The 18319-nt window shown below is 36.0% G+C and overlaps 1 protein-coding gene across 1 annotated transcript in view; it reads left to right on the top strand.

Annotated features, from left to right (window-relative positions):
• LAMA2 (laminin subunit alpha 2) overlaps nt 1-18319 on the top strand; it is a 475613-nt gene that overhangs the window by 289148 nt on the left and 168146 nt on the right. Inside the window, exons 30-32 of the mRNA XM_047102999.1 lie at nt 1860-1984; nt 8509-8595; nt 12897-13090. Of these exons, the coding sequence (XP_046958955.1) occupies nt 1860-1984; nt 8509-8595; nt 12897-13090 (406 nt within the window). The remainder of the gene's footprint in view (nt 1-1859; nt 1985-8508; nt 8596-12896; nt 13091-18319) is intronic.

Here is an 18319-nt window from a genome sequence, read left to right as displayed (position 1 = left end):
GTTATCATCTTCTGAGAGGTGGAGAATTAGAGTATTTGAGATTCGTATCCTATTATGTAAGAAACTGGATCCATTTTACATTGTTATTAAATGCGTCTATAAGTGGCATAATGTGTTTTCAAATGTAACCCCCAGCTGTAACAACCAAAACAAACAATGGCCTAAAATTCATCATGGTGACATTGTGATTTCACCCTAGGGTGAAACCCTAGCAGAAACTCTGAAAAAAAGAGTCTATAGAAGTTCTAAAAAAGTTTTCCATGGCAATGTCTATAGAGGAAGTGACTTCAATTACTGTTTGTTGTAAGTGACCACACATACCATACCAAATATTTTCTGGCCATTAGAAGACACATGAGAAATAAATATGTGCTTCTTGATTGACTGAATAGAGCCAAGAGCCAAGCATATGAGATCTCGGCCAAGTTCAATATGGAGCCCACAGGTGTCTCTGTGACTCCAGCTAAGTTGGTCAGATCAGTTCACTAACATATACAGCTATTACTGACCATTTTTGCTTCTCAACTTTTCTTTTGATATTGTTTGTAAGACATCATTCTTCTGGTCAAGCTAAAATGCAGCTCTTTATTCCTCCTATTTCCTCCTTTTTCTCAACTCCCAAAGTCAAATATCACGTTTCCACTAAACAGCATTCAATATTGCATTCCTGCTGCCATGTTTCTTATTTGCCACTCTTAAATTATCTTCCCAAAGTAGAAATAAATTAGTATAGGTTTGGATGTTATTTTACCTTTTTCCCTCACTTGATTTCTCTCGGTGCCTGGGATGTAGCTCTTTCTAAGTCCTTATTGCATGAATGATTGCAGTGCGTTAAATAATTCTACTTTATGACAATTTTAATTACAAAGCTGCATACTATTCTGAAACTATTCTCATTTCCTTATGGAAATGTCTTAAAGCATATTACTTCAATGCCTCTTATTATGCAAGCATGAAAAAGAAAATATTGACCTGAGATTCCTGGTTTCAGATTGGGTCCTCCAATTTATAAAGAATTATTAACATTTGGCAAGAATTAGATGAATAACATTCTTAGGAGAGTAACTAGGCTGACCTTTTTTCTTTAATTTTTTTCTATTGTTGCATCTTAAGGCATTTATGCTTTCTACCTTGATTTAGTTTTAGAAAGTCCACTGACAGGCATGCACCAAATTCCCAGGATTTTTAGTACTTTTCTAGCACCTTGTAGAGAAGACAAATAAATGGCCAGATGATATAATAAATTTTAGAAATTTGTGAGGTATGTTCCCCAGATTATAATAAGAGAAAAATTTTTTTCCAGAGATTGATATAGGAAAAAGAGAGAAGAAATTCTTATCGTCAGTATAGCTACCACAGCCTGATACTAGTTTCTCTTACAAAAGAACATCTTTAAAAATATATATATTAAGGAGGCACCTGGGTGGCTCAGTCGGTTAAGCGTCTAGCTTCAGCTCTGGTCATGATCTTGAGGTCCGTGAGTTTGAGCCCTGTGTCAGGCTCTGTGCTAACAGCTCAGAGCCTGGAGCCTGCTTTAGATTCTATGTCTCCCTCTCTGTCTTCCCCTCCCCTGTTCATGCTCTGTCTCTCTCTGTCTCTCAAAAATGAATAAATGTTAAAAAAATTAAATATATATATATGTATATATATATATATATATATATATATATATATATATATATATACACACACACACCCACCCACACATATATCAAGAACTCTTTCAATGGTGTGTGTGTGTGTGTGTGTGTGTGTGTGTGTTTTCACAAGAGCATATGTATTCATAGGTGGGGAGCTTTATGGTAAATTACATTCTACTCTCATTAAATGAAAAACAAACTTTCCCCTTTCCTTTGCAGAATTGTCAACATCATACTGCTGGTGACTTCTGTGAACGATGTACTCTTGGATATTATGGAATTGTCAGGGGATTGCCAAATGACTGTCAGCAATGTGCTTGCCCTCTGATTTCTTCCAGCAACAAGTAAGATTGAGAAACATTACCAGATTTCCCAATCAGTAGCACCATCTGTGTGGCAAACGGGCTTTCTATGATTTCAATTTTTTTTCCATGTAGACAAAATCTCAGTTTAAGATAGAGAATATTTGGGGGGGTACCTGGGTGGTTCAGTCGGTTGAGTGTCTAACTTCAGCTCAGGTCATGACCTTATGGTTCATGAGTTTGAGCCCTGCATCAGGCTCTGTGCTGACAGTTCAGAGCCTGGAGCCTGCTTCAGAATCTGGGTCTCTCTGTCTCTACTCCTCCCCTGCTCATGTGTGTGTTCTCTCTCTCTCCCTCTCTCTCTCTCTCTCTCTCTTTCTCAAAAAACTGAATATAACATTAAAAAAATTTTAAAGGAAGAGAATGTTTGCAAACAGTATAAAAACATGACAAAAGTGAGCACATAGTATCCCATGGTTTATTTTTCCATTAAAACCCTATCCCAAGTAAATATTACTTATTAAATAAAATATAAATACTAATACTGACATAAGTTATGTTAATGACATAAATGATATATGTAGACACGTGCATAATTTTATACACTTTTATAAGGGTCTTGTATTTGTATGTAGTTCTGCCATAAACTCAGCTATGACGAAGTGTTTCACTGCAGATCATATCCCTTTTGTGACCCCTTCCACTCATTTTATGTGTTTAATTTGCAATTTGCAGAGAAGTATTAAGAAAATAATTGAAAAAAGTAGTTAAAGGAGGGTGACTTATTTTTATACTCCCAGAATCACAGCCCCTTTCTCTTAAGATGGTCTGAGCTTGGTACCATGGAAACATAGCCATAAGGGGAAACAAAAGCTAGAATATTTTATTTCAGTGCTGTCTGCACATTCTGCATTGGTTTATATATTGATGAAAAATCCTTTTTGCAAAGACTGTCTATATTTTCTGCTAAGTGATTTATAGATTTCAATCTCTACATGGTAGAGCAATGTTTTCTCTAAGAACTTGCTTTTGAAAAGAATGTATGGCGGTTTGTTTAGAATTAGAATCCTGGGCTCCTTATCTTGACTATAGAAGAACCACAAAGCAACTTAGATAAAGAGAGGATTGCCCCTGTGCTGACTCAGTTTTTTCTTCATCATTGGCTTTATTATACATTCTGAAACATTTTCAGGTAAATTGTCTCTCTTCTGCAAGCTCCTCTTTTTTTGTTTAAAAGAATTACAGGTCTTTAGTCAAATGTAAATTTTTAGGTGAGTAGGATATGGATAAGGATAAAACACATTCTTTTTGTTCACCCGAGCACCAATGGGTAGGTGTGTGAAAAATAATATTATTTCTATTTCCCTTTCCCTAATCTCCCTCTGACGACCAGATTTAAACAAAGAGAGTGTTATTTATTTTATCGTTCATTAAAATGTGAGCCATTGGATTAGAAAAAATCAGTAATTAATTGATAACTTCTTTGATAACAATCAAGCATAACACGTATTGAAAAGTCTCACAATAAAATGTGTGCCTTAAGAGAAGTCAAGTTAAATGTAAAGAGAATTCAAAGGCACAAGATACCACACTTGGTTTTGGAAGCTTCAAGAACATATTGGAAGAAGTAGTAGTATTTATAATGGGTCACAAACGGCGGATTGAGAGGTTTTTACTGGTGGAATTAGCAGGAGATTATATTAACAAAAACTTAGAAAACAGAAAACAAAGACATGTTTAAGAACTAATAAGTAAGAGTTTGGAGCATGGAGTTCAAATAGAATTCATAACTGCAGATGAAAACGAGTGGGAGAATGGAGGCTATATTATAGAAATCCTTGAACACCAGGCTAAGAAATTACTATTCAATTTTCTATATAATGAGGAAACATTGCAGACTTTTAGTTAAAACAAACAAAAAAACGTTAATGCCATCAGCGCTACCCTTTAGAAAGCCTGTTATGAGAGCTAAGTAAAATGAATTGAAACAGGAGAAGAAAAAAAGTGAAGAGAGCGATTAATAAGCTATTGCACTAACTTAGCAAAAGATAATTAGAACCTGAAGGTAGGTAATCGTAACGAGAAGGGAAATGAGGGAATGGATGGGATCTTTGTTGAATGCAGTTCTACAGAACTGATAACTAATTAGATATGAGGGGTTCAGGCCAGGCAAGAGTTGAAGCCAAAGGTTTTGAGCCAGGTTGACCTCAAAAATGGTAGTGCAATTAACTGAAATAGGGAAACCAGGAGAGAGCTACTGCAGAGGAAAGACAATTTATGTTCCAAATAGGTTAACATTGATGTGAAAGATCTGTCCGAATGGAAATATGCAAATAGCTGCAGGAAATAGAACTACGAGAATTGGAAGGGCAGAGGGAAGAGATATGTTAATAAATGAATTAAAATTGGATAAGATTTCCCGGGGTTATGTGACCCAAGGGGGAGCATGTGGAATGAAGGAAAGACAGAATTACGTACATTAGAGAAACCAGAAGGGAAAGCAGAACCAAGACAGGGGGTGCCAGGGAGGCAAGAGAAGTAAGAGCACACTGCAGGGGGCGCCATGAGAGAGAAGAGAAGCAGCTGTCCATGGAGACTGAGTACGTATGGAAGCCATGAACTGTGAGGATCACCGAGGAGTTTTGACAATCCATGGTGGAAACAGATATTATGTTCCAAGGAGATCAGTTCATCTTTAGAAAATGTCAAGAAGGAAAAGAAAGAGTCCTACCTTGATGGGTTCACGGGATCAATAAAAATGTGTGTTTTCATTGCTGTTTTCTATGGTTTATGTAATTCAAGCATATTTTTATGGGAAGGATCTTACAAGAATCAGAAAGCTGAAGCAAAGTGGCTAGTTCAGTGACTGTCAAACTTTATTAATTGCAGCCACTGTAAGAAATCATTTTTTTTTTTACATCAGACCTTGGGACACAAAAAACTTGTGTGTATATAATATATATTTATAAACATATATATCCTATAACTTTTCTCAGTTTTATTCTGCATTTTTAGAAGAAATTTTAGTCAAAACCCACTAACATGATTTCGTGACCCACTAATATCACTACCTAAAGCTTGGAACATTAATTAACAAAGCAAAGATCTGTGTATGGTAAGAAGGGAAGTGTTAAAATGCAAAGCAAAGAAACGAGCCAGGGCAAAGAAGAAAGGCACTTCTTCCTGAGATATAAAAGTAGATTCTGAAATATAGATGGAGGACGCTGAGACACCTCTCTTTAATGACCTCCAACTGTGCCCCAAAGAAAAGTAAAGGGTGTGACGTGGTGAGTGGTTACTAACTCACTTCCATGCATTAGTTTTTCAATATTTCTTACCAAAACACATATGACAAACTGTCAACCATTGTGACAGTGCAGCGTTGCTGAGGGGTTTTTCACTGCCTGCTTAAGGAAAGGTCAGGTATTTTTTCAACAGAGTAGAAGGAACCCTCTACCCTCTGCAATCTGACCACCTTTCCAGGTCAATGCCCTCTCCTCCCTTCTACAATGATGCTACATTTGAGTCCCTTGCTCTTTGCCAAACACACCAACAATTTTTGCCAGACAGAGAAAGAAAAAAGTGGTATTGTTTCATGTATACTATGTGGGATTTAAAAAAAGAAAATAACTCCTAGAGTGTGACACAGTGGTTACCAGGGGTTGGGAGGTGTGGGAGAGCTGGTAAAAGTATACAACTTTCAGTTATAAGATAAATGAGGTCTAAGGATCTAACATATAACATGGTAGTGATAGTTGGTAATACTTTATTGTATAATTGAAACTTGCCAAGTAAATAGAACCTGTGTTCTCACTGACAAAAAAAAAGTAGATATGTGAGGTGATAGATGTATTAATTAATTTGTACATATATGTATATCAAATCATCACATGCACACTTTAATTACATTATAATTTTTTTTATTTGCCAGTTATACTACAATAAAGCTGAACAAAACACAAGTAGATGTATAATGCAATATCAGACAGTGGAAGTGCCACCAGGGAAAATAAAGCAGCCTCATTGAATTGAGATACTTGCATGGTATTGAGACAGAAAAGGCTGGGGTCCCCTTTTCGATAGGGTGCTCAGTGAAGATCTTCATGGACAAATGAGGCTTGTGCAGAGACTTGAATGAAGTAATGGGGGGAGCCACATGACTCCCTGGAGGAAGAGAAGTCCAGCCAGAAGAAAAAGCAGATACACTGGCCTGGAGACTGGCCCATGCTTGTCAGACAGCAAGGATCCAGGGCAGCTGGAGCAGACTGACTGGTGTTAGGGGAAGGGTGACAAAGGATGAGTCAGGGAAGCTCCAGTAGCTAATGAAATGTCCTAATGGCTAAAAGTCTTCCAACGGCAAGAGGCAGCTCGGAACAGGGTAATGCAGCGATGTTAGCGACCGTAGCAGCAGTTTCAGGTAGAACGTGTGTGGAATGTGAGAGAAAGGAGGTAACATTGACTCCGTGGTTTCTGGCAGGACAAATGGAAGCACAGAGTGACCATGGATGAGATGGGGGAGAATTACAGAAAGACCAGTGGTATTTTTTGGAGGGGGAAACTCAGTTTTAGATCTGTTAGTGTAGATGCAAAGGTTTTAAGATGGAATGAGATCATTTAGGGGAGACAGGACAGGACAGGATAGAAGAAATCTGAAGACTGAACTGGGAGACCCATGAAGAGGTCAAGGACATGATGTATAGGAACCTGCAGCAGAGGAGACTGTTAAAGAACCAATGATGAACATAGAAAAAAGGAGAAGGGGGTGGTACCCGGGAAGCCAATTCATCTCTGTAGTACCACAAGAACAACATAGACTGGCAAACTCTACATCTTAAAAACCCTAATGAGGCAAATTTGGAATTAGCAAACATAAGGAAATATAAAAGGTAGCTCCCAAGAAAAAAGCACAAGGATTTCAGAGTGACCCCGCAGACAGTGTGAAGATTGAGTGTAGATGAGGGAGTTGGGAGCAGAAAGAATAACTCTAACTTCCAGTAAGTTATGATTCCTACACCCTCCTTCATTAAGTCCTTACACATGATATAGGAAAAGACCTCATTCAATCCACCATAGTATCATAACTCAAAAAAGTTTATATCAACTATTCAAGGAGAATTATAACATCCTTGCATAGTAATTGAGATAGATATATTACTGTAAATGAATATAATTTAATTATGTTGGCTCTCTAGAGTTTCACTTGAAATGTCTAAAAATTTGTTTCCAAGTATCTATCTATCGGTAGATAGATAGATAGATGATAGATAGATAGATAGATAGATAGATAAGCAGTTTGAAATGTGACATAGGAGTTTGTGTGTGTGTGTGTGTGTGTGTGTGTGTGTGTGTGTGTGTGTACAGATGCACTCAGCATCAAGCTTTAGCTTGAAGAGCTAAAAGCTTGCCAGAATGTGTCAATTACGTGTTTGTGGATCTATTTTGTGAAGGATAGAGTTTGTGAGTAGTAGATCAATTTGCTCACCTCTTTCGCAAAGGTTAGAGTTTATTACTCATTCATGTACTATTGATTCAGTGTGCTAGAAGATAGTTAAAATAGGGTCCAAATGGCACCTCACCAAAAGGAGTTGTGGCCCTGGTGTATACACCATATATCTTTTTCAGCATAAACTTCTTTAGCGGACCAAGAAAAAGAATGGAGTTTGCAGCATTACCATTTTGTAACAAATACATATATATTTTTCCTTCTAAGTTTCCAGTGCACCATGCAGTGTTACCTAGTGGGAATCCTCGACTTATATTTGAAAGAAGTTTGTAACAACCTAAAATTACATGTTAGTGCAGGTTAGTTTTCAAGTCTTGTTAAGTATTTCTTTTGTAGGGTAAGATGATCAGAAACCCTGGCAAAGCCTGATAGGCTGTGGTCTACCAGTCAGTAGTGAGAACAGGGCAAATTATATAAGACCTACTTAATAGAAAAGATCATAAAATTATCGGAAATTCTTACTCATTTTCATGGAGAGCACCTTCCCTTCTTACGTTAACTCACATTACTTTGTGTTTAAAATAAACTTAGTTTGAAAGCCGTTTGTAAATTAGAAAAGGCACTGTCATTTTAAGTGAAATATTTATTCACACTTTATGTGTTCAAAGGCTAGTGGCAATTTAGGTTGAGCTTTCAGAAAAAAAATTATATGGTTTTAGGACCATTTTTTTTACTTGGAAAATATTCAGTAATATTCTATCAGACAAATGTGCACTAATTCTAGTCATACTTTTCTTTCAATTCATGAGAAATAGGACACTTTTGCTGGATGTTTAATATTTTTATGCTTGTCATAGAATTATTAAAATTTCAAAATGTTTACACAGTGCGAGGCACTGCAAATTCATTGAAAGCCAACCATACTTACTTGTTGACTATTATTGGCATTATTTAGTTGTGACATCCTACCTTTGAATAAAAATTTGTATTATAAAATACAGCACTTATAACCACCCCAAGTTAAGTTTCACTCGTCTATATAATGGATAGAATTACTTAAATCTATAAAATAAATAGGTTAAAAGATTTTTTACAATCTTTTTTTTCCCCCTTTCTGGTTCAGTTTCAGCCCTTCTTGTGTCATGGAAGGCCTCGATGATTACCGCTGCACAGCTTGCCCACGAGGATACGAAGGCCAGTACTGTGAACGGTACGAACAGTCGTGAAACATAGAGATCATACAGTAACAGATCACAATAGAAAAGTATTCATTATTTTCATAACTTGTTTTCATTTTCCTTAGTAGTTCATACGCCTTCAAAACTATCTTTACTTTTATATCTATACGCTGTCTCCGAAGAAAGTTGTTTATTTCCATCTTCGACTTTCTCAAAGTTTCCAAATTATTTCACAATTACATAGTTTAGGTTTTAGTGTATACATATCTACATAGCTATATTTAATGTACATGTATATGTTGAGTGTGCACATATCTGTATATGTGCATATTATCAGTAGTTAATAAAAAGCTAGTTACACATAATTCTCATCTTAATGCACTGGAAAATATTGGCTGAATCTATCTGTGTGCATGTCGCTGTTCTGAGCACTATGGTACTATACCACCAAGTATATACATAACTCAGAATGTAAATGTGTCAAGCATTCTTAATTTGAACACAAACAATAAAGTGTTTGTTATTTGGTGCTCCTTTCCAATGAGCAAACAATATTATTTAAATGCTTCCTCTCACCATATTTTTTTTCCAGGTAATTAACCTACAGTGCAATACTAGTTTTAGGTATACAAATTAGTGATCCAGTACTTACATAACAATACCCATTGCTCATCACAAGTGGCCTCCTTAATCCCCATCACCTATTTAACCCATCCCTTCACCCACCTCCCCTCTGGTTCACCATATTTTTTGTTTACAGAATCTGATAATGTATTTATGTATCTATTAAATTGAATACTGACTGTAATACAAATGGTAAATTAAGAAGCACAATTTCAGACTGTCTAGTTAGGTTGTAATTAGTATCTTCTGGGTCCATATTTTCCATAAGATCAGTATCCTGGATATTGAAGCATATCACTACCACTTTTAGTATGTTTTAGATATTATCTCTAAAGTAACTAATATTAACTATATTATACACACATGATAGCTTTAGCATTAATTGATAACAATATAAAGTTTTTATCCATGGACATAGTCGAGCTTTACCAACTTAGCTAGGACCCGTTTTTCTCACCTGTAGTATCAGAATAGCTTATGGTCTACTTACTTTACACTAAAATTGTGAAGATCAAATGTGTAGAGGATACTGTTGGTGCCCTGCCTACATGCCTACGTGGAAACCTCATCTCCCATAAGAGGGGCAAAAATGATTGAGAATTTACCCCACGTTCCTCCAATGTGGGAGTACAAAAGTCCACATGCTTATGCTTATGCTTATAATTACTCCAGGCTTTCCATGGAATTAGGCTAAGACTGGGACATCACCTGAAATCATACCATTGTTTCCTTTCTTTGCCATGTCCTGCTTTACCCACTCCTTTGCAGGGTTCTTCTAGGAGCACTTCCTTAAATTATCGATCTCTTTGCAAACATAAACCAATATTAATTAATTGAATCATCACCCATTTCAAAGTCTTCTTTTGGAGGTGCCTGGTTGGCTCAGTGGGTTGAGCATCCGACTCTTGATTTTGGCTTGGGTCACGATCCCAGGGTTGTGGGATTGAGCCCCGCATTGGACTCTGTGCTGAGCGTAGAGTTTGCTTAAGATTCTCTCTCCCTCCCTCTGCTCCTCTCCCCTGCTCATGCTCTCTCTCTATTACATAGAGGCACCTATGTGGCTCAGTTGGTTAAGCGTCTGACTCATGGTTTTGGCTCATGTCATGATCTCATAGTTCATGAGCTTGAGCCCCATGTAGGCCTCTGGGCTGACAGTGGAGCCTGAATTGTCTCTCTCCTTCTCTCTCCCTGCCCGTCCCCTGCTCATGCTCACTCTCTCTCTCAAAAATAAATAAACTTAAAAATTTTTCAAATTAAAAAATAATAATAATTAAAAAATAAAAGTTTTCTTTTATATAACCAGGAATGGTTGTGTTAATAATGGAAATAAGCAGGTAACTAAATAATTAAATTTTATAAATTCTGATGAAGTTTCTACAAGGTTGCAAAATATATTTCCAAATAATTCTATATATGGAAAATCTAAACAGAGTATCCACTACTTTATATATATATATGTATATATGACAATGCATTCACAATTTCTGTGCCAATAGAAGTTGATAATTAAAGAATTCAAAGCAATACAAAATCCAAAAATATTTCTATTTGTTTTGGAGATTTGTACAACTTTTGACTATATATATTTGTAATGTCCAAATATGAATATTTGGTATTCATGGTTAGGGTAACATTCATTTCATGCCCTTGTAAATATGAATAGGATGATGACTGGAAGCATCTGTGGACACCAAGGGTATTATCTGCAGTAATTTATGAAAAAAAATGTTCCGTAGTATACTACATTTATAAATTGAAGTTACCACTATCTATGAAAGAAAGCATGTATATAGAAAAGACTGCAAGGGTGCCCTGAAATGACAATTACTGTCTTAAGGCAAAGTGATTATAGAAAGTTTACTTTTTTAATATCCATTAATGTTTAATCAATAGGAGTTGACAGTTCATATAGTATATAGACGAACAGGTCGTACACTATCAAAAGCGAATGGCTTGAATTATTTTTGCAGTCTCAAATGTTGTTACAGCTTTTCATTCTTCATCTCTAACATAAATGATAAAGTTATATTTCCCTGAAAATTTGCTTTTATTCAGCTAAATTAAACCAAAGGTCTTGGTTAAATTTTTATTGTAACTTTCCAAATAAATTTGTTCCGCTTCTGAGAGCTTCTTAAATCATCTGAATCACCTTATGACCTGCCTAAGTTCATCAGCTCGGGTCTAAAATTGCTTACATGTCTTGAATGCTCCTGTAATGTAGCAACCCCTCCCCATGTTTTATCTTTGGTACTTTTGTAATAAACTCTTTGAGCATTTAATCAATCTCAACCTGGTTAGAGTAGAATTCTTACACCTGCAAATGTTAAGAAATCATTTAAGTGGACTCACTTAAATGGTACTTTTATGGAGTGTTTATAATCTTACATTGGAAATAAAATAGCAATTAAAACTACAAATGTATAAAAGCCTACTTATAGATAACTTTTGTTTGTTTGTTTTGCCTTTTCTAACCAGCAGAAGATAAATTAACACTCACAATCAACTGTGCAAATTTCCACACTCCCAGGCTACTGAAGATAGTTCTGGATTATCTGCCTAATGTTCATAATGTTTGGCTTCAACCTCCTCCTGTCTCCCAACTTCCTCCCATGCTTGTCTCTGGAACAAAAACTCTGGGTGTTGATTATATTTAGCTGATGAGATACACACACACACACACACACACACACACACACACACAGTCCAAACACACACACACACACACACACACACACACAGTCCAAACACACACACACAGTCCAAACTGGGAGACTTTTAGGAAAGATAGGAAGTGTTTTAATCATTAAATCAGGACCAACAGTTATGTGTTACCCTTACTGGGTAACCCAGAGCATATGATCTTACTAGCATCTTATACTTAAGTGAATGGATGTATGAATGGGTGGAATAGTCAATGAAGTGATTTCATTTGGGTTCATCCAGTTGGATTTTCTTTCTAATTTCTGAAATTAATGTTATATATTTTGTCTGCATAACATTAACCTGCTTCCTTGGGTATATAATGAAAATTCCATCTTGAGGAAGATGTGATAGAAAGACCAGTAAAATTAAATACAAAATCCAGTTTATTGTCACTTAACTTACTTCTTTTTGCTCATAAATAAAATGAGTTGAATTATTTGGTCATTTTGATTTTAAATACATGAGTCTAGGAAATTTCAGGTGTCAATATTTCTAATTTAAAAAAAAGACTTCAAAACAATATTTATAATCTACAGTAATGGTTGGCAAACTCACCCACAAATTTGGCCCATTGCCTAATTCTGTTTGGCACTATAAGCTAAGAATGTTGTTACAGGCATTTACAATTAATATGAAGATAGGAAGCACTAAATTTGAGCCCTAGTTAGGTAAATTTGATACCTTAACAAGAGCTTCCTTTTTCTCATTGGTAGATTGATTTTACATTAATATATTATTATTACAAAATAATCTATACTCTTTTATTATGATGATGATTTTGTTTTGAATTCCATCAACCCAAAAAAAAAAGTTTGCAAATGTATTTCTCTCACTGAATGATTTTGATTTTCTATTTTGATCTGTAAAAGCCTAAATTATGTACTATCTGGTCCTTTACAGGAAAAGTTTGCTGGCTCCTCATCTATTGGCTCGTGGTATCAGTTTTGTTCAACCAGAGACAGGATTTACTATTAATCTCTTCTGCTTTCTCACTATTTAAATCCAGGTGTGCCCCTGGCTATACTGGCAGCCCCAGCAGCCCTGGAGGTTCCTGCCAAGAATGTGAGTGTGACCCCTATGGCTCGCTGCCGGTCCCCTGTGACCCTATCACGGGGCTCTGCACGTGCCGACCTGGAGCCACAGGGCGGAAGTGTGACGGCTGCAAGCACTGGCATGCGCGCGAGAGCACGGAGTGCGTGTGTATGTATACTAACTCCGCCGTTAGTTCTGGGGGCCTTGGTTCCATTTCTGTCTCCTTTCCAATGAGAAAGACTGACCCTTTTTTCTTTCTTTCTCTGCAGTACCTAATGCTATTCTTCATTCTTTCTGACGCTATCTACCTTATGCTGTTTGCCTGCTGTTTTTGTCTGTATCCCACTGAGCCAAGAGAGGTGAGAAAATCCTCAGCAGGCTCTAGTCAGTTACCGGAAGACGTACAACAAAGCTGTTGGAGGCGTAATTTATTTTATTTTGTCCATCCCAGAGTTTGCAGTTTTACATAGGGTTGGCTTAGCCTTTGTGACAGATTAAAGATCTGGGTTCATTCCATTTTTCAGAATCCTCCTGGATTTGTAATAGGCTGGACAGACACATTAGGCCTTGAAATACTACTGACTTTTCTTTCCTAGCTTGTGGAGAAATCCACGGGCATACTGCTTCAAAACTTTCTCTTGAACTGCAGATCCTGGAAGCAGTGACAGTGAATGAGTATTTTCACTCATAGGTATAATAAATGGAGAGCAGTTTGCTCTTTTTTTTTTTTTTATAACTGCTACTGGATTCAGCAATGCCATGCAGAAAGTACACTGAATATCAGTGTTAAATATAATAGGTGATACAAGTTATAATCTAAAATTAGGTTATTTATAAATTTAGGGAGGGGCTATTATGCAATTCTTTGCCTTGAGGGCATTTACATTAGTGGTCTCAATTATTTTTTTTTTTTTTAATTTTTTTTTCAACGTTTATTTATTTTTGGGACAGAGAGAGACAGAGCATGAACGGGGGAGGGGCAGAGAGAGAGGGAGACACAGAATCGGAAACAGGCTCCAGGCTCCGAGCCATCAGCCCAGAGCCTGACGCGGGGCTCGAACTCACGGACCGCGAGATCATGACCTGGCTGAAGTCGGACGCTTAACCGACTGCGCCACCCAGGCGCCCCTCAATTATTTTTTAAAAAATAGAAATGTGTGGGGCGCCTGGGTGGCTCAGTCGGTTGGGTGTCTGACTTCGGCTCAGGTCATGATTCATGAGTTCGAGCCCCGCGTCAGGCTCTGTGCTGCCAGCTCAGAGCCTGGAGTCTGCTTCAGATTCTGTGTCTCCCTCTCTCTCTCTGCTCCTCCCCTGCTCACATGCTGTCTCTCTCTCTCAAAAATAAATAAAGATTTAAAATTTTTAAAAAATAGAAATGTAAAATTTTGGAGTAGCTTTTATTTCAATACTTACCTATTTTAGTGTATTTATGCATGCCAGTATTTCTGGTTTTAACATCTTATGTGTGTCTAAATCTTAATAGCGTTTTAATTAGAATTTTTGTTCATGCTCCAGTTTTATGAGAGTTATCTTAAAAGCTAAGGCTGGCTAGCCTGTATGTATGAATGTATGTTTTTGAAGTATAATTAACATACAATGTTATATTGGTTTCAAGTGAACAACATATTGATTCAACAATTCTGTACATTTCTCAGTGGTCACCATAAGTGTAGTCACCATCTGTCACCAAATGACGTTGTTACAATATTATTACCTATATTCCCTATGCTATACTTTTCATCCCCATTACTTATTTATTTTATAACTAGAAATGGGTACCTCTTAATCCCCTTAATCTATTTCACACATCCCCCTATGACCTTTCTGCCAATTATCAGTTTATTCTCTGTATTTAAGAGTCTGTTTTTTTGCTACATTTTTTAGATTCCACTTATAAGTGAAATCTTACAGTATTTGTCTTTCTCTATCTGACATATTTCATTTAGTCCAGTACCCTCTAGTTCCATGCATAATGTCACAAATGGCAAGATTTCATTCTTCTTTATGGCTGAGTAGTGTTCCACTGTGTATATATACCACACCTTCTTTACACATTTATCTATCGATGGATACGGAGGTGCGTATATCTTTTTGAATCATTTTCTTTGGCCAAAACCCAGTAGTAGCATTACTAGATCATATGGTATCTCTATTTTTAACTTTTTGAGGAACCTCCATACTGTTTTCCACAGTGACTACAATGATTTACATTCCCACCAACAGGGAACAATGATTCCTCTGCATCCTCCCCAACACTTGTTATTTTTTGTCTTTTTTATTCTAGCCATTCTGACAGCTGTAAGGTGATAGATATCTCATCATGGTTTTGATTTGAATTTCCCTGGTGATTAGTATGTTGAGCATCCTTTCATGTGTCTGTTCGCCATCTGTAGGTTTTCTTTGGGAAAATGTCTGCTCAGGTCCTCTGTCGATTTTTAATTGGATTATTTGGTTTTTCACTGTTGAGTTGTAGAAGTTTTTTGTATATTTTGGATATTAGATCCTTACCAGATATATCAATTGCAAATATATTCTTCTATTCAGCAGGTTGTCTTTTAGTTTGGTTAGTTGTTTGCTTTGATGTGCAAAAGCTTTTATTTTGGTGTAATCCCAACAGTTTATTTTTGCTTTTGTTTCCCTTGCCTGAAAAAAACATATCTAGAAAAATGTTGCTAAGGCCAATGTCAAAGAAGTAATGCCTATGTCTTCCCCAAGAATTTTTACGGTTTCAGATCTCACATATAGGTCTTTAATCCATTTTGAGTTTATTTTTCTGTACGATACAAGAAAGTGGTTCAGTTTTATTATTTTGCTTGCAGCTGTCCAGTTTTACCAACACCATTTGTTGAATATACTATCTTCTCCCCATCGTGTAGCTTTGCCTCCTTTGTTGTTGATTAATTCACTATATAAGCCTGGCATTTTTTTTGGACACTTTATTCTGTTCCATTGATCTATGTGTCTGTTGTATCAGACAATACTGTTTTGATTACTACACCTTTGTGGTATATACTGAAATCTAAAATTGTGATTCTTCTAGTTTTGTTCTTCCTTCTAAAGATTGCTTGGTATATTTGAAGTCTTTTATGGTTTCATGAAGCTTTTAGTATAATTTGTTCTATTTCTATAAAAAAAATGCTATTGGTATTTTGATATGGATTTTATCAAATCTGATTGTTTTGGGTAGTACAGAAATTTTAACAATATTAATTTTTCCAATCCATAAGCATGCGGTGTCTTTCAATTTGTTTGTGTCCTCTTAAATTTCTTTCATCAATGTTTTACAGTTTTTAGAGTACGGGTCTTTCACCTCCTCAAGTTTATTCCCATATATTTTATTATTTTTGCTGAAATTGTAAATGAGATTGATTTCTTTCTTACTTTCTCTTTGTATTATTTCATTATTAGTGCATAGAAACCTAACAGATTTCTATATGTTAATTTTGTACCCTGCAACTTTACTGAGTTCATTTGTCAGTACTAACAGTTTTTTGGTGGAGCCTTTAGAGTTTTCTACGCATAGTATCATGTCATCTGCAAATAGTGACATTTTTACTTCCTTCTTACCAATGGTTGCCTTTTGTCTTTTTCTTGTCTGATTGCTATAGCTAGGACTTTGAACACTATGTTGAATGAAAGTGGTGTGTGTGGACATCCTTGTTTATTCCTGATATTAAGGGAAAGCTCTCAGTTTTCACCACTGAGTATGAATAACTGTTGGTTTTTCATATATAGCTTTTATTATGTTGAGGAATATTCTCACTAAATGTACTTTGTTGAGAGTTTTCATTATGAATGGATATTGTATTTTGTCAAATGGTTTTTCTGCATATATTGGAATGATCATGTTTTTTTCCCTTTATTTTGTAATGTGATGTATTATACTGATTTTTAAATAATTTTTAATGTTTTTTTATTTATTTATTTGTGGGGGAGGAGGGACATAGGGAGAGGGAGAGTATCCCAAGCAGGCTCCCTGATGTCAGCACCCAGCCCAACATGGGGCTTGATCTCACAAACCATGATATCAGGACCTAAGCCAAAATCAAGAGTTAAATGGTTAACCAACTGAGCCACCCAGGTGCCCCTATACTGATTGATTTTTGAATATTGCATCCCTGGAATAAATCCCACTTGATTCTGGTGAATTAATTTTTTTATTAAAATTTTTTTTAATGTTTATTTATTTTTGAGAGAGACAGAGACAATGTGAGCAGGGGAGGGGCAGAGAGAAAGGGAGACAGAATCCAGAACAGGCTCCAGGCTCCGAGCTGTCAGCACAGAGCCCGACATGGGGCTGGAACCCACAAACTGTGAGATCATGACCTGAGCCTTAGTTGGACGCTCAACCTACTGAGCCACCCAGGCGCCCCATCTGGTGAATTATTTTTTAATGTGTTGTTGATTTCAGTTTGCTAATATTTTGTTGAGAATTTTTGCATCTGTTATCATCAGAGATATTGACCTGTTTTTCTCTTTTCCTTGTAGTACCTTTGTCTGGTTTTGATATCAAGTTAATTTAAAACTGACCTCATAGAATAAATATGGAAGTTTTTCTTTCTCTTCTATTTTTTGGAATAGTGTGAGGAGAATAGGTATTAATTCTTCTTTAAATGTTTGGTAGAATTCATCTGTGAAGCCATCTGGTCTTGGATTTTTGTTTTGGGGGGAGTTTTTTTATTACCGATTCAATTTCATTACTTGGAATTGGTCTGTTCAAATTTCCTATATCTTCCTGATTTAGTTTTGGAAGATTATAGGTTCCTAGGAATGTATCCATTTCTTCTACATTGTCTCAATTTGTTGACATATACTTTTTCATAATATTCTCCTATAATTTCTCTGGAGTCAGTTGTTATTTATCCTCCTTCATTTCTGATTTTATTTATTTGAATCCTTTTTCTTTTCTTGATGAATCTGGCTAAAGATTTATCAGTTTTGTTTATCTTTTCAAAGAACAAGCTCCTAATTGGTTTGGTCATTTCTATTGTTGTTTTTAGTCTCTACTTCATTTATTTCTGTTTTAATCTTTATTATTTCCTTTCTTCTACTAGCTCTGGGTTTTGTTTTTTTCTTCTTTTTATAGCTCTTTTCAGTGTAAGGTTATGTTGTTAATTTAAGATTTTTCTTGTTTCCTGAGGTAGGCCTGTATTGCTATAAACTCCCTTCTTAGAACTTTTTTTTGCTGCATTCCAAGGATTTTTTACCATGTGTTTTGTTTTTATGTGTTTTCATCTATTTTTTTATTTCTTCTTTGATTTCCTGGTTAACCAATTCATCGTTTAGTCTCCATGTATTAAAGCTGGCTTTTAAAATATGCCAAAAAAAGGTAAAGACTGGGTATGTTTGGGGACATAGGTTCTTAAATTGTTTCTTCAATGCATTTCAATCATGAAA

Source organism: Lynx rufus, unplaced genomic scaffold, assembly GCF_022079265.1.
Source record: "Lynx rufus isolate CCGP_SWC_20201006 ecotype Redwood Valley unplaced genomic scaffold, mLynRuf1.p SCAF_6, whole genome shotgun sequence".
Taxonomy (NCBI): Eukaryota; Metazoa; Chordata; class Mammalia; order Carnivora; family Felidae; genus Lynx; species Lynx rufus.
The sequence above is the reverse complement of the archived record's forward strand: the minus strand, read 5'-3'. Positions and strand labels throughout refer to the sequence as shown.